Raw genomic sequence first — 21,270 nt, forward strand, 5'->3', positions numbered from 1 at the left:
GGGCGGGCGCAGCGCGAGGCCGGCGAGCGGGCGGGAAGCCATGGCGCCGTCCGGGCCGCTGTTGCTGCTGCTGCTGCTGCTGCTGGTCCCGCGGGCCTGCGCGCGGGCCGGACCCTACTTCCGCCCGGGCCGGGGCTGCCGCCTGCCCCTGCGGGGGGACCAGCTGTCGGGGCTGGGGCGCAGGTGGGCCGCGGGCGGGCTGGCCCCTCCCGGGGCTCCTGGGGGTCCCGCCGCCTCCTCGGGGCTCCAGGACCCTGGCGCCCTGCCTCCCTTGACCTTTGAGGGTCAAATCCAGCCCCTGTGTTTTGGGGGGCACTCTTTCTCTTTACATATGCAGGCTTGGACCAGCTTGGCCTGGGAGGTCTTTGGGGCGTTGCTGGGGGAGCCGTGTGGCTCCTGCATTTGGGGGCGCCCTGCCTCCTTCACATGCTGGGTGGGCTGGGGTCCCCCGTGGAGCTGGGCTCACCTCCTCTCTTGGGGGAAAGGAGTGGGCCTGATTGTGTGGTGCTGATCTCTTCCCAGGACCTACCCCAGGCCTCATGAGTACCTGTCCCCATCGGACCTGCCCAAGAGCTGGGACTGGCGCAACGTGAACGGGGTCAACTACGCCAGCGCCACCAGGAACCAGCACATCCCCCAGTACTGTGGCTCCTGCTGGGCCCACGGCAGCACCAGTGCCATGGCGGGTAGGCGGGGTGACTGTGGGCCACCGTGGCCGGCCACACGGCCTCCTGAGCGGCACCAGCGGCCGTGATTCTGTGCCAGGAGATTCTGCGCCGGGACTCGGCGTGGGTTGGGTGGTGTCGGAGCCGCTCAGGCCTCGGGGCGCTGCCCTGTGCCCTCTGCCGTGCCTCACTGGCCAGGGAGGGCCAGAGTGATTGATACAAGCTGGACTGTGTTCCCATCACACGGGGTGGGCCTGCCTGGGGCCTGAAGCCCAGGGATAATGTGGCTCGAGGGTGCCTTTTCTGTCCCCCAAAGCCTGTGACCCCAGGCATTTGGGATCAAATCAGAAATGCAGACTCACTCACTCAACCCCCTGCCAGGGATGGGCACAAGGAAGTGAAACTGCTTTTCAGCAGCAGTTAATATTTGAGCTGCAGGCCCATCCTGGGCTTGGAATATTGAGCAGGGCTGGCAGGTTTTCTAGTCTGGCCCTGAGCCCTCTGGCCACAGTGAGGGGAGGCCTTGGGAGAGGACGGAGGAGAGGTGTCACCCAACCTTGGGCCTCCATTCAGCCCCAAGCCGGCCTGCTAGTGTGTGGGAGGGGCTCTGCCATCTCCAGTGGCCCCCCGGGGGTCCCGGAACCTGCAGGGGCACCAGATCTCCATTGCAGAAGGGACTCTTCGACTGGGAATCTGGCCCCAGGAGGGCAGGAGACCATGGCCTCCTCCCTGGTGGGTAGCTCACTGGGCAGGCCTGGTGTCTGTGGCCTCATGTCGAATGGGTTAAGAACAGGGTGGTTCCGGGGAAGCCTCTGAGCTGTCCTGTGACTGTTCCTATTTTGCTGATGGGGGAACTGAGATCCCTGGCCAGGAGGTCAGGAGACTCGGCCATGGTGTGAGTGGCAGCTGGGAGGACAGCCCAGGAGGCTGGACTTTGGGCCAGGACCTCTGTTGGGCTGTCTGTAGGTCGAGGAGTGGAGGGTGGGGTCTGGACTCCAGGAGTGGCCAGCAGGAGCTTGAGCATACTTCTGACCCTTCAGGAAGGAGGAGGAAGGGGGCAGGTAGGCGGACGCCCCATTTTAAGGTGTGAGAGCCCTTGGGGGAGGCTGGGGAGGCCCCCTGCCTGAGATGGAGGTGGACAGGGCCCCTGGAGCATGTGGAGCCAGAGGCTTAAGTACTGGAGCCACCGGGAGACCTCGGGCCGGGCCGGCTGACGGGTTGTGGGCGGGCCTGGAGGCAGAGGGTCTGGGCCCGGGCTGGGCCGGCATGGCGCTCACAGTGAGGAACTGAAAGAGGGCCTGTGTGGCATCCCTAAGGGTGGGGGATGGAGGGAAGGGCCAAGAAGGTCACTGGGGCGGGCCCTGGACATGGTTCCCTTTTCGATGGTCAGCCCTGCCACGTTTCTGGAATGGACTCTCTCCTGGGCAGACAACTGCTTCTCTCCTCTCCTCGAACCTCCAGCTTTCTCCCCCAGCAGCAGGGCTCTGCTTCCTCTTTCACTGAGAAAACAAAAGCCCCCAAGAGGGGACTTCCATGGGCATGGGCCCAGCTGCCACCTAACACAGCTGCTCCCGGTCCACCTTTCCTCCTGTCCCTGGGCGTCCAGCGTCCGAGCCCCTGACCCCTGGCCGTCACCGTGAACAAGTGAGCAGGGGGCTTCGAGCCCGTGCCCCCCTCCAGCCACTGCCCCGCTTCTGGGCTCCTGGGAGAGGTGTCTGCAGCCCCTTCGTCCCTCCTCCAGCCCACTCCAGCCTTGCATCACCTCCCACTCTGCGGGCACCATGCTGCCAAGGCTGCCCGTGAGGGGCTGCCACGCGGGCAGGTGCAGCGGTCCCCCGCCAGGCCTTGGCCTCTGCTTGTGCTCCATCATCTGTCCGTGGGACGCTTTCCCTGCCTTTCCCCCCACACCGCGGGCTCCTCCTGCCTCCAGGCCGTCCCTCCCTCTGCTCTGCCGGCTCCAGCCCCTCACCCTCCCCACATAGCTTCCCAGCATCGGGCTCCCCTGGACTTCGCCTCCATGGGCACTCCACCTTGACACCAGCTGCTGCTCTCCCTCTGCTCGGACACCTGACACCTCAAGCCTCAGCCTTTCCGCCCTCACTGGGCTCACCGAGTCAGGATTTCAGCCTTCCTGTGACTCGCACAGAAGCCTCGGGTTGCCCCCCATGCAATCCTGGGCCAGATCTTGTCCGTTTTACCTTCAGAGTATGTTCTGAACCCCTCTGCTTTTTGCAGCCCCCATCCCTGCACCCCCAGTCTGAACCCGTGGCTCGCACTGCCCGGCCTCTGGGCTTGCTCCCTTGCCCCGCCACTGTCCCATCTCTGCTAGAGCGTGCCTGCTGATTGCCCCAGGTCGGATTGTGCTTCTGTTCTGCTTGAAACCCTGAGATTTTAGGCAGATAAAACACAAAAATCCTTACTTGACCTACAAGAGCCCCTGTAAGCTGGCCCCCATCCTGTGTTGGGACCCTGTGCATCGAGGCTGCTTTTTTGGGTGCCGGATGCCCAGCGTGGAGAACAGCCTGGTGCACAGTGGATGAGCAAGACAGGCCAGGACAGGTGGGGAGGGGTCTTCCCTTGTGTTCGGGCTACGTAAGAAGCGTATTAGACCCTCGGTGGCCGGGTCGGGTAGGGGTTGGATACGTGATTCAGGTGTGGACAGGGAGGCCAGCACTGGGAGGTGGGGAGTGGGCTCCCTGGAGGCATGGGGCACCTGAATGCAGATGCGCCCCTCTGCCGGGGGTTCGGGGGGCACGGAGGAGCCCAGGCTGGGGAAGCAGGGTCAGCATCGGCAGCTTCACTGGAGGGGAGGGGACGCCAGTGAGGTGGGCCTGGGCTGCAGGAAAATGGGGCTGGGAACGGAGACCCGGATGGCTGTCAGGAGCCTCACTAGGCAGCGGACAACAGCCCCGTCGGTGAGGGTGCGGGCGGGGTCGCAGAGGCTCTTCGCTGATGTTTCAAGAAAGGTTTGTGCATGTGCGCAGGTGCTAATGTGGGAGAGACCCGCGTCCGCGGGGGCCTTGTGTAGGGGGCAGGGTCATGCCTCCTGCTGTCATGGGAGGTGGGTTGGGGACGCAGAAAGCCTGGACGGTGGGTGGCGGAGAGATGAGGGGACTGCGTTTGAGTTTTCCAGTGAAGTTTGGGAATGAGGGGTGGGGCGGGGTGAGAGGGGTCACCGTGGGCCCCGTGAGAGAGCCAGGTGGCGGGGGTCTCCGGTCAGCACATCAGCGAGCATCTCCCAGAAAGGGGGACACCCCTGCGTAGCCACGGCGCATAAGGAGACCCAGACCAATGGAGGCGAAGCGTTTTGGAAATGGCAGTGGGGCAAAGGGGCCGGCACCACGCCTGCAGGCCTTGCCTGGTGTGGGGTGTGAGGGTGGAGAACCTCCCTCGGGGAAGTGACCTCCTGGGGGCAGGGGTTCAGCAGCCAGGGCCAGGCTAGTTAACGAAAGAAAACTCGCGTGCTCAGTCGTGCAGCCGATACGTACTGAGCACCTACTGTGCATCAGTCGTGTTGAGACACAAGAGCTGCGGCTGGGGCCAGATGCTGCGGAGACAGACCCGGGGAACTCCTCGGACTAGTTAGCAGGTGACATGGGGTCAGCACAGCCGGGGAGGGGCTGAGAGGTGCAGGGGCGGGTGGAGGCCGACGACCTGCTGCCAGCAAAGGGGTGTCTGCAGGAAGGGCTCTCTGAGCCAAGGAGTGGCCAGGGGACATGGAGGAAGGGGCAGTGGGCGGCAGGGGCCTTGCTGGTGATTGTTGGTGAGTTCCAGAAGGCCGGGGCTGGGCGTGGGGGGAGGGCTGGTCAGAGGAGCCAGAGTGGGGCTGCAGGAGCACCATGGTCTGGGTGGTGACACCAGGGATGTGGGTGAGCCGGGGGGAGGGGGGAGGTGGAAGGGGGCACTGGGTGTGTGGGGGTTCATATCCGTGCCTGGAAGGGCCCGGGAGACCCCTGGAGAGCCGAGACTCCCGAGGCTGGGTCGGAGCCCCGGATGGGTGGGCGAGCCGGTGGGTGCGTGCTGACCAGGTGTGGGTGCTGCCCTTGCAGACAGGATCAACATCAAGAGGAAGGGGGCGTGGCCCTCCACCCTGCTGTCCGTGCAGCACGTCCTGGACTGCGCCAACGCGGGCTCCTGCGAGGGGGGCAACGACCTGCCGGTGTGGGGGTACGCCCACAAGCACGGCATCCCGGACGAGACCTGCAACAACTACCAGGCTAAGGACCAGGGTAGGCCCCTGCCCGCCCCCACCACCCTCCTCCCAGGGAAGGTGTGGCCGCGGCATGGGGGGGCGGGTGGCGGGGCGGGTAGAGGTGGGAGCCACCTGCCACCTTGAAACCGGTGGGGCTCGGGGGAGCAGGCAGCTGGAGCCTGCAGTCCTTGTTGAGAAGTCCAGCTAAAAAGATTTGGGGAGGGTGTCTCCAGCCTGGGGCCCCCTGTGGCCAGGGCTGGTCATGGTGTTTGGGTTGTGCCATGTTGGCATTTTGGGGCTTTCCCAAAATGAGCCCTTGTCAAGGCATGAGTACACTTTCCAGGAGTGGATGAGGCGGGCAGGCCAGCAGCTGGGTAGGCTGACGCACGCGGGCCCAGCTGGAACCCAGCACCCGCCCGCTGCGCTGGCGGGGGCCGTGCCCGTGCAGGTGGACTTGGAGCCGAGGGTCCTCCTTGGACCAGCAGAGCCAGCTGGCCTGGAGTCTTGGGAGTTGGCACAGTCCTTCTGGGCTGCTCCCCTTGGAAACCAAAGGAAAGAAAGTCCAAACCCCAAACCCGTAATTGGCAGTTTTAAGTGACCTGTCCCTGTCTTCGCTTCGCCTCGGCCAGAGCAGAGAGCCTGGGTGAGCCCAGGGGGCCGTCTGAGGCCGCAGGGTTGGAGGGCTGGGGAGCTCGGGGCGCTTTTTTGCCCCCGCTCTCTCCCTCTATAAAAGGGTGAGCTCTAGCAGCCCCCTGTGCCCTCTCAGTGCCCGAGCAGACTCTGGGCACCATCCCACACCCACGGGGTGCCCCCGCCTTGCGTCTGGAGCCCTATTGCCCAGCCAGAAAGAATTCCCCCAGACTGGCTGGGTGAGTCTCGTTGAAGTGGTAAACAAAAGAGGGGTCAGAGAACTAAGGAGAGGCCAGATGAAGGGGAGAAGGCTCTGCAGAGTTGGGGACCAGGTGGTCCCCAGGGCCGTGCCTTGCCCTGCACTGGTCTCGTCCGGCCTAGGCTGGGCCCCTGTAACCCACCCGTGCGACAGGGCCAGGGACAACTGAGCAAGCCGACTGTTGGCAGTCCATAGTCTCACCTCTGTATTAGCAAATGTGGCCACAGATCCATCCCTTTCCAGCTGAATTCGGCTCGGGCCATTTGGTGTCCCAGGGACAGATGAAACCACCAACTAGGTCCCTCAAGGAGTCTCATGTCCCGGGGGAGGAATCCGGACAGATGGGGAAATTACAACACTTAGGTAGCACGAGAGCTGTAAAAAGGCAGGATGGGGGATGTCAAGGGCCTGGGAAGGGGAGGGACAGTGTTGTCTTACAGAACTAAGAGCCTCCCTTTTTTTTAGCCTAATTCTTGATACCTCCCTAAACCAAAAAATATAAGAAAATACTTATTTTTTTCCAGATGTATTGGCCTGTTCACTAGCCAGCAATACAGTTATCTTTTTTTTTTTAAGATTTTATTTATTCATTTGACAGAGAGACACAGCGAGAGAGGGGACACAAGCAGGGGGAGCGGGAGAGGGAGAAGCAGGCTTTCCCGCCGAGCAGGGAGCCCGATGCGGGGCTCGATCCCGGGACCCCGGGATCATGACCTGAGCCGAAGGCAGACGCTGAACGACGGAGCTCCCCAGGCGCCCGTACAGTTATCTTCTTGAAAGCTAATAATTTAATTACACTCTTTTCAGCTATGGAGTCTTGTGAAAAGACCCCGTTCTTGGCCTTTCAAGGAAAAGAAAGGAGGCTAACTTTTGAGCGCCTACGACGCGCCCATTACCGTCTTTCCTGCCGCCGCCGCGGGGGGAGGGCTCTGCGTAACTCCCCTGCCGCTGGACGCCGAGCCTCGGCCCGCGGGCCCCGACGGCAAGAGGAGTTCCTTAGTAGCTAAACTGGCAAAGCGGGGAGCGGGCTGGGATGTGCTCCTCGGGGAGCGGGCTCACGCGGACTTCGCCTGCTGTCCCCCAGAGTGCGACAAGTTCAACCAGTGCGGAACCTGCACGGAATTCAAGGAGTGCCACGCCATCCAGAACTACACCCTCTGGAAGGTCGGCGACTACGGCTCCCTCTCCGGCAGGGAGAAGATGATGGCGGAAATCTACGCCAACGGCCCCGTCAGGTGAGGAGGCGAGGCGGGGGCCGCTGCCCGCCGGGTCCCCGAGGCCCCTTTCCCGGGGCGGGCCCCGCCGGCCCGGCGTGAGCGCTGTCCGCAGGCACGGGACGGCGGTGCGCGCCGGTGGCGGCCGACTCCGCCCCCACGCGTGGGGGCGGCGGGCCCTCGGGGCTGGCAGCAGCGGGGAAGTTGTCGGCGCGAGGGGCTCACTCTCGGACGCCTTGCGCTCAGCTGCGGTATCATGGCGACGGAGAAGATGGTGAACTACACGGGCGGCGTCTACGCCGAGTACCATGACCATGCCTACATAAACCACATCATCTCTGTGGTCGGCTGGGGCGTCAGCGACGGCACGGAGTACTGGATTGTCCGGAACTCGTGGGGGGAACCGTGGGTAAGATGTTCGCAGACCCCCCGCCCCCCGCCCCCCGCCTCCGGCCCTGCTGCTGGTGGCTTCCCAGCCGCGAAGTGCGGCCCCGAGCGGAGGGGCTTCCTGCGCCCGCCCAGGGGAAGCGCTAGTGACGCCTGGGGTCGCGCTCTGCCGGCGGGGAGGGCGGGCTGTCGCTGTCCTGCAGGTCGTGGCGTGTGTGGCCGCATCCCTGGCCCCACCCGTCAGACGCCAGTGGCTCCCCCCCGCCCCCGGGGGGGGGGGGGGGGGGGGCGGCCGACAGTGTCTCCAGTCACTGCCAGGGGTCTCCTGGGAGCCCCCGCCCTGGTTGCAAAAGGCTATTCTGCAACGTTCAGTTCAGCTCGATTTTTCCTTTACAACCGTCTTGTCCCTTCTGCTGTCACAGTCTCGGCTCTCCCAAGTCACAGTGGAGTTTTTTCAGAATTACTTTTGAGTTGGGTTAGAAATCCAGGGGAGATAAATTAACTGCCAGAATTTTCATTTCTAAGACCCAGTATTAACCATTAAGAGCCTAAGACACAGAAACTCATTACCCCGAAGTGGGGGAGAGTGATTAATGTTGAGGTGACGAAATGTCAATACTTTTGATGAAAGGACTAGAACCCGGGGATATTAATAGGTAGTTAAGTCATCTGGCCCGAAGAGTCAATATTCTAGTTACATTCATTTGCTTTTTGGCGTACAGGGCCAGGCACCCTGCTTGTTAAATGTTAACCAAGTAAAAGTATCTCACAGACGGTACTTGGGAGTCGGGGTCCCGCGCCAGGGCAGGAGCACCCAAGCCAGAGGCTGTGGTGAGGGGGGCGGAGGGTCAGGGTGCAGGTGGAGAGCAGGAGCCACACGAGACGGGCATGTGGGGACCTAACGTGTCACCCCTCCCCCACAGGGTGAGCACGGCTGGATGCGGATAGTGACCAGCACCTATAAGGATGGGAAGGGTGCCAGTTACAACCTTGCTGTGGAGGAGTACTGTACATTTGGGGACCCCATCGTTTAAGGCGCAGGTCTCCAGAAGAGCAGTGTTATCGTGAACCACAGTCAGAGGGGGTCCGCTCGCTCTGGGCACTGGGCTGGTACCACCACGGTCTGAAGGGACTAGGGGCTGGCATTCAACACGCTCTGATGGCTGGTCACAGCACTGAGCGCCTAGCAGGGGCGCGTGTCGACCTGCAGACTGCGGTGGCGCTGGCCGCAAGCGCGCTCCCGGGGGAGGAAACGGGAAGGCTGGGAGCCCCGTGCCGGCAGCGCCCCTACCACCAGGATGGCAGCGGTCAGCCTGGCCAAGGTGTGATCCGCAAGGCCGTAATGACGGGACCTCCAGCCTCTTCAATCCATGATTTGGTGTTTCCTATTTGGCAGTGTGGTCTATAATATGGTAAAGAAGGGCAGACTTATCACCAGTTCTTAGGTCACCCTGGAGTCAGTGGTGGGGGTGGAAGGAGATAGAAGATGGCCGCTTGAGATTGCCCAAGTGATGAATAAAATACGTGACTCCCCGCACGAGCAGAGCCTGAGCGTGCCTTATTTACACACGAGAATGAGAACACCAGGATCTCCACCTGCCAATCCAGCAGAAAGGCTTTTTATTCTTGGAAAATTAAAACAATGACAATAAAAGATCAACTAACCGGGTTCTTGTAAGAAAAGTCACCTTGGAAGGTGGTTCATCTACATGTCTCAGGTTCTGAGCTCCCCGCCACCATGGGAGGGACCCAGCTCCTGTGCTGGGGGGAAAGGAACGTGGTCAGCAGGGTGCAAGGGCAGCCCGGACTCTGAGGAAAGGGGCCATCTGCACTAGTGGCCATACAAACAGTCACCCACCTCCTCCCACCAGAGCCCAGTCCCAGGATGCTGACTGGGCCTCTTCAGCAAGAGCTTCCGGAAGGGCTTTCCCCCTGCTGGGCTCCTGGAACGTTCTGGGTCAGCTCTGGAGGATGCTGTAAATTAGTTCACCAGGATGAAGTTGGACTTGCAGTGAGCTTTCACAAACAGAAAGAAAACAGGCACTGGGTTAGAAACAGGAGGTGAACAATGACCTTTAAAGTTGCAGCAAAGGGACACACATGTCAACCCTACCTATAAACTCCGTCACGGGGTCATGTTCACCTTCTGTTTTAATGGTGCCGGCGATGCTGTCGTTTTCCAAGATGGGGAGGAAAAGCTGCACAAAGTCAGAGGTGTACGGAGGAGCAATGACATCCAGTACCTAGGAGGAGAGAACACCAGGTCACTCCCCGCACAGTCTCTGAGCAGCGTCCCCACCACCTGATGAAATGGCAATCAGTTTGGAGAAAACCACCCTCCCCTCCCCACCCTTTCCACTTCCCGATGACAACAGTCTCCAAAACTAAGACACCCAGGTGGTTATGTAGGTAAAACAATATGGCTCCTGCAGGCGGGAGGGGCTTGGTAAACTGGTATCTAATCATTGCCGTCACCCCGATTATCAGAAAGCACAGGTCTCAGAGTTAGGTACAAAATAAACTAAATTTAAGCCAAAAGGCAACAGTATGAAACATGAAACAAACGGTGTATTGCTGACCTCAGTTACAAAATAGCGAATGAGTGAAATGTCAGTGTCCAGCTTCTCCAGACACTTTCGGATGTAACTGACAACAGGAAGTACATAACCTCGACTCAGCAGGTGAACCATCCTGTCCAACAGGGTCTTCTTCAACTCAAGCTACGAGAGCGGGGGCAGACAGATCTGTCAGAACGGGTCCTCGCCCCGAGCCTCCACGACGCCCGAGGGCCACCCGCTCACCTGCTCCATCACGTCCAGCTGGGAGTGCTCTGTCTCAAAAAGCTTAACAAGCAGCTGCAGGACCTGAGGGTGCAGGAGCTGGTGGCAGGTGCTGATCTACAAACACGCCAAAGAGAGCCCCGCTGAGCACTGCAGCCGGGTCTCTGGGCTCACCATCAGTGCAGAGAACCGTCAGCAATGGTCACAGCTGGCTCACGGCGGGTGCCCATGATGGCAGGCCTCAGCAGCCAGCCCGCAGCCCGTCAGCTTCTGTGCCATTCCTCATCCTTTCAAAACACTTGCTGAAAACTGCAAATCTATGGAACCAATGAAACTAGTTCCGTAAAAGGAAAATCCTCGTTAAGGATAGAAAGTAGCCAGCCCTGTACAGAGCAGCTCCTGCATTCAGTGAACAGATGTCCCGGCAGGCCGGGCCCGAGCAGGGTAAGGTACAGACAGTGCCATCCCTGGCCCTGTGGCCCTCCTACCTCATCCAGCAAGGCCAGGTGCACCGGGGTGTGGTCAGTCTGCAGCTGGAAGTACCTGGGCTCAGACACGGTCCAGTCCACCCACTTCAGCACACCCATTGCTACCACTGGAAACCTACGGGTACAAGTAAGGCACAGAGCTTCCTTTACATGAAGTTTAAAAAAAACCACCACCACCACCCAAACTAAACGGTTGGGAACGTTTAAAAACCCACCGCCACTCCATCTACCCCAGCAAGTCACTCCCAATGTGTTCTGCCAGGGAGATGCTTGTCCGTGAGTCAGTCTGAGGTCAGCATCCTCTCAACATGCCGTACAAGACCCCGACCTCCCTTATCGGCTTACTTTAAGCCACATTATTGGTTTGGAAGGACAAGATCATTTATGCAGAACACTCAGGGAGCTCGGACTGGGTTGAAGTTCTATTTAGTAAACCCTTTCCTTGTCCCGAGCACAAATTACCAGGGGAAAGACTCGACTGCCCAAGGGATCGCCCTATTTGTAAGCTCTTCTGACTGTGGGTTTATACCATTGCTATGGTCACACGTCCTTTCCAGCTAAGCAATACCTTGTCGGCCTAACATGTACTACAAATAGACCCCTTTCTTTCAAGCAGCTTTTGTAATTCTGGTGGGTCTTCCTTTTTCTGAGGCTTAATTTATGAACAGACTTCTGGCAGGTAAGCAGCTGAGCATTACTCGTGCTGCTAAAACAGTTCAAAGTTCTCTATCTACATTTTAAAAAGAAAACATAAAATCAATAAGTATCTCTGAAGCTTTCGTTACATATTTTTTTGAGCTTTTAATAAAATGAAAACTCAGACCACCCCCTCCAGAAGGATCCAGTTTAGAACGAGGTTTGATTTTGCTCACCTGATGCACTGATAAAGCGTGCTCAGCTCTGCCACCAGCTCGGAGGCCCCTTTGTTCTCGTTACAGCACAAATTGTGAACGGTTTCCACAGCTTTCGACGTTGACTTCAGCTCGTCCTTGTTGATGCCCACGCGTTTGTTCTGAGAACACACACGCGAGTCCGTGAATCCCGATGGCGTGCGTGGCCTTGCAGGCGGGGTGGTCTGCTACCGGCCGCCTCTCCCTGCAGACCCCTCCCCATCCCTGGGGTCAGGAGTCAGCTCAGCTGCTGCACTCCAGTCGCCCGGCTTACGGAAACAAGCCAGGGGACCTGGGCCTGGGGCGGGGGGAGACCTGGTCGGTTTCTTTAGCTGCACTTTCAATTCCAGTTTGAAAAAGTCTTACAGATGCCATACCCATTTCCTTGAGAGATTTAGCACTTCGACTATTTCATGCATGAACACTAAAAAAGATATTTCTGACACGAGTTGGGTTCATGACTTCTTGCAGCCAAAATTCCCAAATAATACCCAAGAGAGGAGGTTCCTTGTCTCCCAAAAAGCCCAGGAATTCTCAACTGATAGTACCTTTTTCCAGGTCTCAACCACACTTGCTGCGTAGGCCAAGATATGGATGTATTTGTGCTTGTGGTCCTGGTTGATTCTGGCCCCTGGCTTAAAGAGCGACTGCATGAACAGGTCCAGGAAGGCCGGCACCCGGATCTGAGGGGACACATGGTATCATTGGAAAGGAACGCACGGAAGAGATGTCAGGTAAGTCCACATACACTTAACGGCAGGAGTGAGGGCATGCCCACTCACATCCACCCTCCTGTGCTCAAGCTGGCAGGTGTCCCAGTGTGCGCGAGGGCTGAGGATGTGATGGGGAAGGACGAGGAAAAGGGCAGAAACAGACGAACATGGATTTGTACTCAGTGACTTAAGAGAAACACGGGCTTTCCAAAATAACCCTTCTCATCGGCATGGAGGGTGTCCCACCTTATTATTAAAATGAAAGCAACTTACGAGTTCAACGGGGGGTGGGTCCATGCTTGTAAACATCTTGAACAGGACTGTGATGTCAGCTGGATTCAGGGCTCCTTTGGACAGCATAGCCCCAAGGGCCTGACAGGCCCTGGGGTAGGAGGCAGCTGTACCCAGTGCTAGTGTGATCTGACTGGCGTCATGGCCTCTTGAGGAAAGAAAGCCCATACCCCGTTGTTAAGAAGGTGGCGCCCTGCCCTGCCCCTCCTTCCTCCTCTGCCGCTCTCCTTCCTTTTTTCACACCTAACACTTGGGACTGCTTGGGTCCCTTTGTTTTTCATTTTTCTGTCATTCACTGGGAACCTGACCGACCCATAAAAACAGCACTTAAAGCTAACTGGGAAGGACGGACTGGATGCAGCTTGCAGACTTTCCAAAAGGAGCCACACGCTTTTAACATATCACTAAGACTCCATTAGTGGAGGATAAACTCACAAGGGCTCATTTTGTTCTGTAAGATACAGACTACAATATAACAATTAGACTACTGACTATTTCAGGACCACTATTATTTGCTATTGATGAATCCTAATATATGAGAGTACAGGTTCACAGATCCAGTGAATTGAACAATAATCAGTTACTTTACAAAATACTCATCAAAGCCAAACTTCAGAAAGCAAGCTCTCTACACGTATTTAAAATTACCCTGACTTTTCCAGATGTACTAGGTAAAAGGAAGTTTATCTGTCAAGATAGGAGGACCCAGAGCCTCTGGTTGTAGAGAAAGGGCAAGGGGGGTGTGGGGGGGAATTTCGTGGGGAGCACCTAGTTAGGACCAGGGCTAGCAAAAACACGGCCCTCACTTCTCCTGGGCGAAGCGCTGCACCTCCTGAGCAATCCTACGCACGGCGGAGCCTCCCTGCTCTTCCTGGGCCAGCACCGACATCATGGCCTGGGCAAACAGGTACGTGTGCTCCCCGTGGCACACCATTTTCTGAAAAATTGCAGGGGAGAGAGTTTGGGCTTTCACGGTTGCAGCGCTGACAACTGTCGACAAAAAAGCCAGACCCCCAACCTTTCTGCATGCAAGTTATTTATGCTGGAACGGGCCTTCTGACCTGGACACTGTCTATAGGAAGAAGCATTTCATGTTTGAATATGCATGACCCAAAGCAGCCTCCTTCTAATCTTGAGATACACAAAAGAAGGAACTTACGGCAAACTCAGGGAGATTTTTTTCAAGGTTTTCCTCTCCTCCATCCAAAATTGTAGCTAGAGAGGTACGGAGTACTCTAGAAAACACTTCCAACTGCTGGCAGGCTGTGGATACACTGGTTATCTCCCCTTGGTACCCTGCATCAGAAATAAGCTACAATACAAAAATAAGAAGCCAAACAAAGCATCAATAGGCAGTGACCACACTGCATAGGAAGCTGGCTTATCGTCAGTGTTTGTGGTGAGGTGGGGCCGAGCAAACACTGCTCTCAGGTCTCAGACCTTTATTCTGATCCCGGCCTTGCCACTGACTAGGGCTGCAGCCCAGGTTAACCATCCCATCTTGGTTCCTTCGTGTGTCACATGAAGGGGACAAACCAGGCATTCTTTTTTTTTTTTTTTTCTCTTTTTAAGTAATCCCTGAGCCCAACGTGGGGCTTGAACTCACGACCCTGAGGTCAAGAGTCGCATGCTCCGACTGAGCCAGCCAGGCGCCCCAAACCAGGCATTCTTAAAGATTCCTCTCAGCACACAACAGACTCTATAAATATGTTCCTGCCAAGTTTTAAAACAGAGTTCATGTTGATCCAAAAACACAGATATGAGGGTGCCTGGCTGGCTCAGTCGGTGGAGCATGTGACTCTTGATCTTGGGGTTAAAAGTTCGAGCCCCACACTGGGTGCGGACATTACTTAAAAACAAAATCTTTAAAAAACAAAACAAAAAAACCAGAAACCCCAGAGATACATCTTCTGTGCTTTTCTCTCTCACTGTTCAGACTTACTGAAGTGAAGTGATAGAGACCTTTACCAAAAACCAAATACGAGCTTGCAGAAGAAACAGACCACCTCCCAACCAACCCAAAATAACTCTCGTTCTTCAGCACCTTCACCTTTTCTGTGACTCTAGTACTCTGCCTACCTTAACGGTGAAGTTAAGCATCAAGCAGTCTGGATGGGCTTCAGCCAGTTTGTAAAAAAGATCTCTCCACGTGGTATGTGCAATCATTTGTTCAAGCCAAGCTGGGGTCTGCCAACAAACAAACAGACGGCAAGATAAAAGGCCTAGCTTGAGCTTAAGTGAAGATGATACTGTATAAACAGTGGCTGGCTATCCCATCTGGAAGAGCCCCCGAGAGCATCTAGATCCAGCCCCGCAGTCCCAGCCGCGGAAGCAGACCCAGAGCTGGTGATGCCACATAGGAGGCTGAGTGGCAGCGCCAGAGCCCTGAGGGCCCACTCACAGCTTCGGGAAGGCTCAACCGCACTTCCGGGAAACATGCCAGAGTCTAGGGAAGCCCACGGAGAGGGGCTGCAGCAGACGCACATCAGCTGTGTGCCCTGGGCAGGAGGAAAAGGCCGTGTAGTAGCACAGTGGTTTTATCCATCACCATGTGTGACTGACACACCCAAGGGCTGACTCTGAGTCCACCTCTCATTTGTGCCAAGGCCAGGCTTCCCACCGGACACTCCCAGCCACCAACTGAGCGTGGCAGGGCTCCACAGGCAGGCCTGTTCCCAGGAGACCTGGGCCTCACTGACACTGCGGAAACTTTCTGAAAATGGCACTGTCACCTAGGGCTCTTTGTCCCCAACCTTCCTTCCCTCCCTCCGGCCTTCGGGGGCCACACCTGCATCATGGCCCTCCGGCCCCTGCTCATCTTCTCTCACACACACGTCCCCCGTCATCTCCTGCACACACAACCCCGTCCTGGCGTCTGCTTGCTGGGGCACCCAGATGACTACAGCACTCCACTCAGAGCCTGTGCTCCAGAGTCAGCAGGACACGGGAGCTGGGGGTCTGCTCTTCCTCCTCCCCAGCTCACTACGTGTGCGCCTCTCCGCTCACGAGAGCTCACCACACTGCACGGAGCATTTAGAGGGCAGCTCTGACTCTACGCAACTCATCTCACACCCTGATTTTAGGACCCAACGCTTTACTCACATAACACAGCACACTCCACTGTATGCGTGGAACAAGCAAAAGATCCCAGGAACCCATATTAGAGAAAGAAGACAGACTCCTCACCTCTCCTTCTTCAGTAAAAATAGAATCTGCTTTGCGGGGGTCAAAATGTTTGATCAATAAACTCTTCAGGTGATTTTCCACTGTTTCCTGAACCTGCACTGGTTCAACACCTGTAAGAAAATGAAAACAACCAGATGGAAAATGGCAATCCCTCAATCTGTTGTACTCCTTTAGGAAAAGTAGACAGGTGAAAAGTCTACATGTGGATCAAAGATCACAAAACTGCTTCTGACCACTTGGAATTTGGGACCGCTCATAAAAATTACTATTTGTTAACCATATTCAGTGGTAAGACTCAAAAAGGAACACAGGGCGGAACACACAAGGATGTTGGCCTACATGGAAAGGCCAGCGGCATCTTGGAAACCTCAGTAAGGGCAAGGACAAACGGCCAACACAGACAGGTAGGAGGATGGAAAGACATTCCCGCCATGGTGGAAGAGAGCAGACGCCAGCCACAAGAGGCGCACTGTCTCTTAAGTGCTGTGGCAGCCCTACCCCCTGATGTCATCCGCACCCAGCTCAGTGGACTTACAGGCTCTACTTTGATCATATTAGCTAAAAGCCGTAATCATACCCAGTCCCACATTATCCATCAATTACTGCCTGCTATAACAGATCTCTTAAAAATGACACACTGAACATATACTGTATAATCCTATAATTCTACAACATGGTAGGGCAAACAGCTCAATGAGAATCATATTTGCAGGCTATCTGTAAACCTCCATTACTGAACCAAAGATCAGAATCAAGCAGACGAGGAGGGGTAAGAAGTTCGGTTCCGACTTACAGAAGTCTTCAAACCCAAGAAAACAAACAAAGCCATTCCAATTCATCAGCATTAAGATGATCCAAAGGTCTATAAAAAAGGTGGGGGGTGGTGGGAGTGACCAGCCAGGATGGGGGCCACCCACAAAGCACCTGTCTGAATGAGCCACTCAGCCAGCAGGTTCACAGTCTGGGCCACGGCCGTGTAGTTCTCAGATAAGAGCTGGATAACGTTCTCCGGAGACCCTCCTGCCTGAAAATACCTAGAAAAAGGAACAGAAAAGCTACAGCATGGGCATGGGGATCAAGGACGAGATAGCTAGGATATTAAGATGGCTGGGGGGGGCAGAACTAGAAGCCTTCCATTCGAAAACCCCATCATTCTCACTTGTGCACATCATCCTCTGGGTCTCTGACGGACTGTCTCTAAGTTACCCCCGGCCCCCTCCCAATACAAATGACCTTGCTCACACACCTCTTCAGAGTGTTGAAGATGGAGGGCTCCATTATATAATCTCGGGTAGAAAACTTATGCAGGCATTCTTGCTGGACCTCTGCGTCATCTTCTCCCTCTCCATAATCCTCCTCCTGCTGGTGGCATAAAGAGCCATGTGATTCTTTTCATTAATACAAGTATCCTGTAATCTCACCTTAAATTTCTATCATCTTTCAAAATTGTCCCTCCCACATACATGATTTAATTGACTTTCACGACAGTTTCATGAAGTGGGCAGGACAAGTAATGGGCAGCTACGAAAATTGAATCGAGAACCACACACAGCAAGCAGGTTCGTGCTGTGCCTCCACCCTGGCACACGTGGGCACAGTGGCCACACAAGTCACCTGAGCTCGCGGGGTGGCCGTTTCCTCCTCTACTAAAGGTAATAATAGTGACTGCTCCCATCTGTCTGTTGTTAAGGACTCCGTAATCTAATTTCTGGAAGAACCAAGCAGAGTACCTGACACTTAGTAAGATCTCAATAGATACTAGTTAGTGTTTTCACAACTACGATTTCATATGTGCCCTTTAATGCTTTCCTCCAACAAAGACTGATGAAGCGATTCCTGAAGGCAAAAGCCATCAATACACTGTTAGAAAGTGAAGGTCACAGACTTGCCTCACATCGGCAGGCCTGGCTGGAGACTAGTCCCTGTTCCGGGTGGAAACAACCTTGGGCAAGTCACTGAATTTAAGAACAAAGCAGGATGATGATGTGATGACATCAAGGTCCGTCTGGCGTGAACGCTGTCATCCCAACTAACAAGCAGATGCTTTTTAAACGCTTGCTCTGTACTGAGCACTGTACTTGTCACCAGGAAACCTAGGACATATAAGACGAGATACGGCTTTTTCCACCAAAGGACTTCACAAACTAGGAGAGACCAGTCTGCCTCTCGGCGACTAACATAATGGGGTAAGACCTGGGCCAGGAACCAGCAAACTACAGCTCAGGGCCAGATCCAGTCCTTCTGTTTTTGCAAATAAAGTCTTATTGGAACCTAGCCACACCCATTAAAAATTATTTTTTAAATTTTACATATTGTTTATGGCTGCTTTCCCCTTGCAATGGGAGAGTTAAGTAGTTGTGACAGGGACCTGCAGAGCCTAAAATATTTACTATCTGGCTCTTTACAGAAAAGTCTGCCCACCCCTGGTCTGGACTAACATTCTGCAAGCCGTGCTTTGGAAACAGATTCCTTCTATGGAGACTGGGGAGTTTTCTCTCAGATCTTACTTGTGTGGGGAGCCTTGAGCAAGGCTGTGAAGGAAGGCTGGCCTTTACCCTGAGACTCATCCTTGTGTGTCTGTATTCCTGGGCTTCTGCCCTAGGCCCTATTCTCTTCTACATCTTCTCTTGGGTAATGCCACCTCCCTGTTCATAAATCTAGGATTTAGCCTGGATCTCTCTCTCGAGCTCCACACTCGAGTGTCAGCAGTCCATTCTCATTCCCATCCATTGCCCACTAGTTCTCCAAACTCATGAGGTCCAAAACTGACCTCTAAACAGATTTTCCTACAACCTATATTTTAGTAAAGGATTCCATCATCTACCTGTTACCCCAAACCCAGAAAGCTAGGAGTCACCCTCAGTTTCTGCTCCCTCACTCCACCCCCACACCCCATCACAAGGACCCACCAATTCTGTCTCCCACATATCTATCCAATCTGGGCCTTTCCACCTTTACCATTCCTTATTTTGTGCATTGCTTGCAGTAGCAAAATGCCCCTAATGGCTCAGTTCTCATTTCTTCCTTTCAGTCGTCTCCCACTCAGATGCCACAACGGTCTTCATAAACCACACGTCTGACACCTCTCTCTCTCGCTTAAAATTCCCAGTCTCCCTCAGAAAAGATATCCAACCTCTAGCATGACTTTAACCTTTCACTTGTTCACCTGGCCAGTCTCATCTCTGGCCAGTCCCCATTGGCAAGCTGAAGCCAGACTAAACTTTTGCATTTCAGTAGCTCTTAGCTTCTACCATCTGGATTTAATATCACTGTAGCCTCTTTACACATCTTCCTGTCTCTCAAATCCAGTAACATGGCATCATGTGAACAGAATTTGTGTCACGAAATCTGACCTACCACTGTCTTTCAAAATCCAGCTCATGTCACCCCTTCAGTCACCTTTCTTGACTTCCTCTTCCTCCTCCAAGCAGTGAGAATGAACATGGAGTGAACATACGGTCCACCCCTCTCATCACTGAGAGCCTATTAGGGTCAGTGGGCTGCATTTCGATCATGATTAAAGTTCTCCATGCATGAGACTCCCCAACCTCCTGCCACTCCTAGCTGCATAAGCTAGGGCATTCAACTGGACGAAGATGAGGGCACTGGTCTAGATGGCCCTTCAATATGCCTCAGTTGTAACACTCCGGGACTTAAAGGCTCAATGTGACAAGTAATATGACATTTTGGACAGGGTGCTCGAAGCACGAAGCTACCACGAAGCTCACTTATATCATGTTGATGGTCCAGCACTTTGATAAAGTGGCAGTGGAGACAAAAGGACCTGGGTTGGATCCCCATTCTTTCATTTACTGGTTTTGCAACCTTAAGCAGGTCACTCGCTTTTTTTTTTGCCTCACTTTCCTCATTTACGAAATGAGATTAACCCCCACCTCCGAAGCCCCTGAGTGGAAGGAGATAATGCGGGGAAGCACCTAGCTAGCAGGCTCTGGGCCAGATCTGCCTCCATCTACCCCACTCTGAGCCTCCAAACACACAAACTTGTGGTACCATTCCGTCCCAAACTCCTGAACAAGTCCCACTTGCCAGCAGCCATCAGAGGCCCTTCAGAACGTGTTCCCTCGCAGAACCTCATGCCTCTGCGCTCGCCACACAGGACTGCTTTCAGCTCCAGGAACACAGCACCTATCTTTGCATCTTTGTACCTCGGCTCCAAGGCCCTCCCTGGGCCACTGCCCCCTTCCAGTGGCGGACGCCCCACTCCATCCGCTCTTCCTTCACCACGTTGAGTTCAGTGTTGCCCACTCGTGATGCTGGCTCTTGTTAACAGGCAAATCCCCAGGCTCTCCTCCAGGCCGGCTGTACGGGTCCCCAGGGGAGGGACCTGAGACGCTGCGTTCTGAGCAGCACTTTGGGTGGGTTTTCAGATTAGACCAAGCCTGGGCCACGCTGGCAGAGCTAGAGCCCCCAGTGCTGACTTTCCAGCCCGGCTTCGAGGGAGGTGGGGACGAGCCCTCCTCAGCCTCCACACCCCCCCTCAAGGTATGCAAGGAAGATCCTTTGGGGGTCACCTCCCTGGAAGACTGACTGAATCGACCCAAAGCCCTGAAAAGTATGGTTTACAACAGTAGAAACACAGGGAAGAAAGACCAGAGTTCCACTCTTCCCCTCACGATGCTGACTTGGAATTTTTCAAAGACTTGCGTTGTTCAAACTTGGGGCTCTGAGCCCAGTCCGTCGAGTTCTGTGCCCTACCCGCCTCGGGGGGAAGGAAACAACGGCACCTGACACGGCGGCTGGCCCCTCGGGTCACGACCGGGTGGCCAGCACCCCTGCGGCCCAGACCCCCAGGAGCAGACACCCCCGCGGCCCGGCCCCCGCCCCAACTCGTCTGCAGCGCACGGCACCGAGGCGCAGGGAGGCCGCGGCGCTCTGGGCCGGCCCCGTCGGCCCGGGGGCGAAGGCGGGCGGCGGGCGCTCCGGGGACGCGGGGGGCGCGCTCCGGGGCGGGGAGGGGGCGGGGCACGCTGTGCTTGAACCGTACGGCGACCGCGGGGCCGGGCGCGGCGGGGGCGGGGCCGGCCCGCCGGCGACGGAGACCAACAGTCCTCGTCGGGGACGCCCGCGCCCCCCCTCACCTGGCCACCGTCCGCCTCGTCGCCCCACTCGGCCGCGCTCCCGAAGTAGTCCTCGTCCATGATGGCGCCCGGCGCGGCCCCCGCCATCCTCTCCCGTGAGCGCGCGCGAGCAAGGCGCATGCGCACGGCGGGGAGGGGGGGGCGGGCGAAGGCACGCGCGGTCCCGCGGCCCCGCCCCCCGCAGCCGCGCGCCTGGGGCCGGGGAAGGGGCGGGGCACAGAGAGCGGCTCCTTAGTCGTGGCTCTGGTCGCCCAGGGCCCGGCAAGGGCCGGCGGAGGCGTGGCCTGGACGAGGGGGCGGGGTTCAGAGGGCAGCCGCAGGCTCGCGGCTCTGGGCTCCCAGGGAGGACCGAACGACCCGAAAGGAGCTGGGAACACCGCCTGGCTGGGTCCCAGGGGTTTTAGCTCCGGATAGAAGTTTAAAACGAGGCTCACTCTTGACCTGGGTTCGGGTCCCCGCTCCACTCCTTCCCCGTG

General features: G+C 56.3%; 2 protein-coding genes and 1 long non-coding RNA gene across 6 annotated transcripts; 2 read left to right on the forward strand and 1 right to left on the reverse strand.

Annotated features, from left to right (window-relative positions):
* On the forward strand, positions 1–8,884 carry CTSZ (cathepsin Z). The gene is made up of 6 exons (XM_025853370.2): positions 1–183; positions 523–686; positions 4,715–4,894; positions 6,831–6,981; positions 7,207–7,369; positions 8,271–8,884. Exons 1-6 carry the CDS (start codon positions 41–43, stop codon positions 8,379–8,381), a joined length of 912 nt encoding a protein of 303 aa, XP_025709155.1. The 5' UTR covers positions 1–40; the 3' UTR covers positions 8,382–8,884.
* A 54-nt stretch (positions 8,885–8,938) lies between these two features.
* NELFCD (negative elongation factor complex member C/D) lies at positions 8,939–20,930 on the reverse strand. Of its 4 annotated transcripts, none has more exons than XR_003204698.2 (15): positions 20,795–20,930; positions 16,942–17,057; positions 16,620–16,729; positions 15,696–15,805; positions 14,589–14,696; positions 13,669–13,821; positions 13,316–13,446; positions 12,492–12,657; positions 12,054–12,188; positions 11,488–11,627; positions 10,616–10,730; positions 10,149–10,244; positions 10,016–10,067; positions 9,461–9,590; positions 8,939–9,363 (listed from the first exon to the last, which is right to left on the reverse strand). XR_003204698.2 is itself a non-coding variant. In XM_025853367.2 (15 exons), exons 1-15 carry the CDS (start codon positions 20,912–20,914, stop codon positions 9,329–9,331), a joined length of 1,806 nt encoding a protein of 601 aa, XP_025709152.2. In that variant the 5' UTR covers positions 20,915–20,930; the 3' UTR covers positions 8,939–9,328. The 4 variants fall into 4 exon arrangements, 3 of the variants coding, with proteins under 3 accessions (XP_025709152.2, XP_025709151.2, XP_073740082.1); XM_025853367.2 differs by having other exon boundaries at positions 9,927–10,067; XM_025853366.2 differs by having other exon boundaries at positions 9,927–10,067; positions 16,942–17,054; positions 20,795–20,923.
* LOC112809948 (uncharacterized) lies at positions 12,151–14,585 on the forward strand. Its single transcript, XR_003204699.1, has 2 exons — positions 12,151–12,239; positions 14,446–14,585. It is a non-coding gene; the product is annotated as an uncharacterized lncRNA (long non-coding RNA).
* Positions 20,931–21,270: the final 340 nt, after the last annotated feature.

This window comes from Callorhinus ursinus, unplaced genomic scaffold, assembly GCF_003265705.2.
Source record: "Callorhinus ursinus isolate GAN/ISIS: 27379988/994484 unplaced genomic scaffold, GSC_fseal_2.0 scaffold53, whole genome shotgun sequence".
NCBI classification, from domain to species: Eukaryota; Metazoa; Chordata; class Mammalia; order Carnivora; family Otariidae; genus Callorhinus; species Callorhinus ursinus.

Bases quoted from the DNA above. Each gene is read 5' to 3' on its own strand.
- CTSZ (XM_025853370.2), top strand. From the start codon at position 41: ATGGCGCCGTCCGGGCCGCTGTTGCTGCTGCTGCTGCTGCTGCTGGTC. The intron at 6,982-7,206 runs GTGAGGAGGCGA...CCTTGCGCTCAG, and splicing joins TACGCCAACGGCCCCGTCAG to CTGCGGTATCATGGCGACGG. The intron at 7,370-8,270 runs GTAAGATGTTCG...CCTCCCCCACAG, and splicing joins ACTCGTGGGGGGAACCGTGG to GGTGAGCACGGCTGGATGCG.
- NELFCD (XM_025853367.2), bottom strand. From the start codon at position 20,914: ATGCGCCTTGCTCGCGCGCGCTCACGGGAGAGGATGGCGGGGGCCGCG. The intron at 10,068-10,148 runs GTGAGCGGGTGG...CCGCTCTCGTAG, and splicing joins AGCTGGACGTGATGGAGCAG to CTTGAGTTGAAGAAGACCCT. The intron at 9,591-9,926 runs GTCAGCAATACA...CTCTCCTCCTAG, and splicing joins TTCGCTATTTTGTAACTGAG to GTACTGGATGTCATTGCTCC.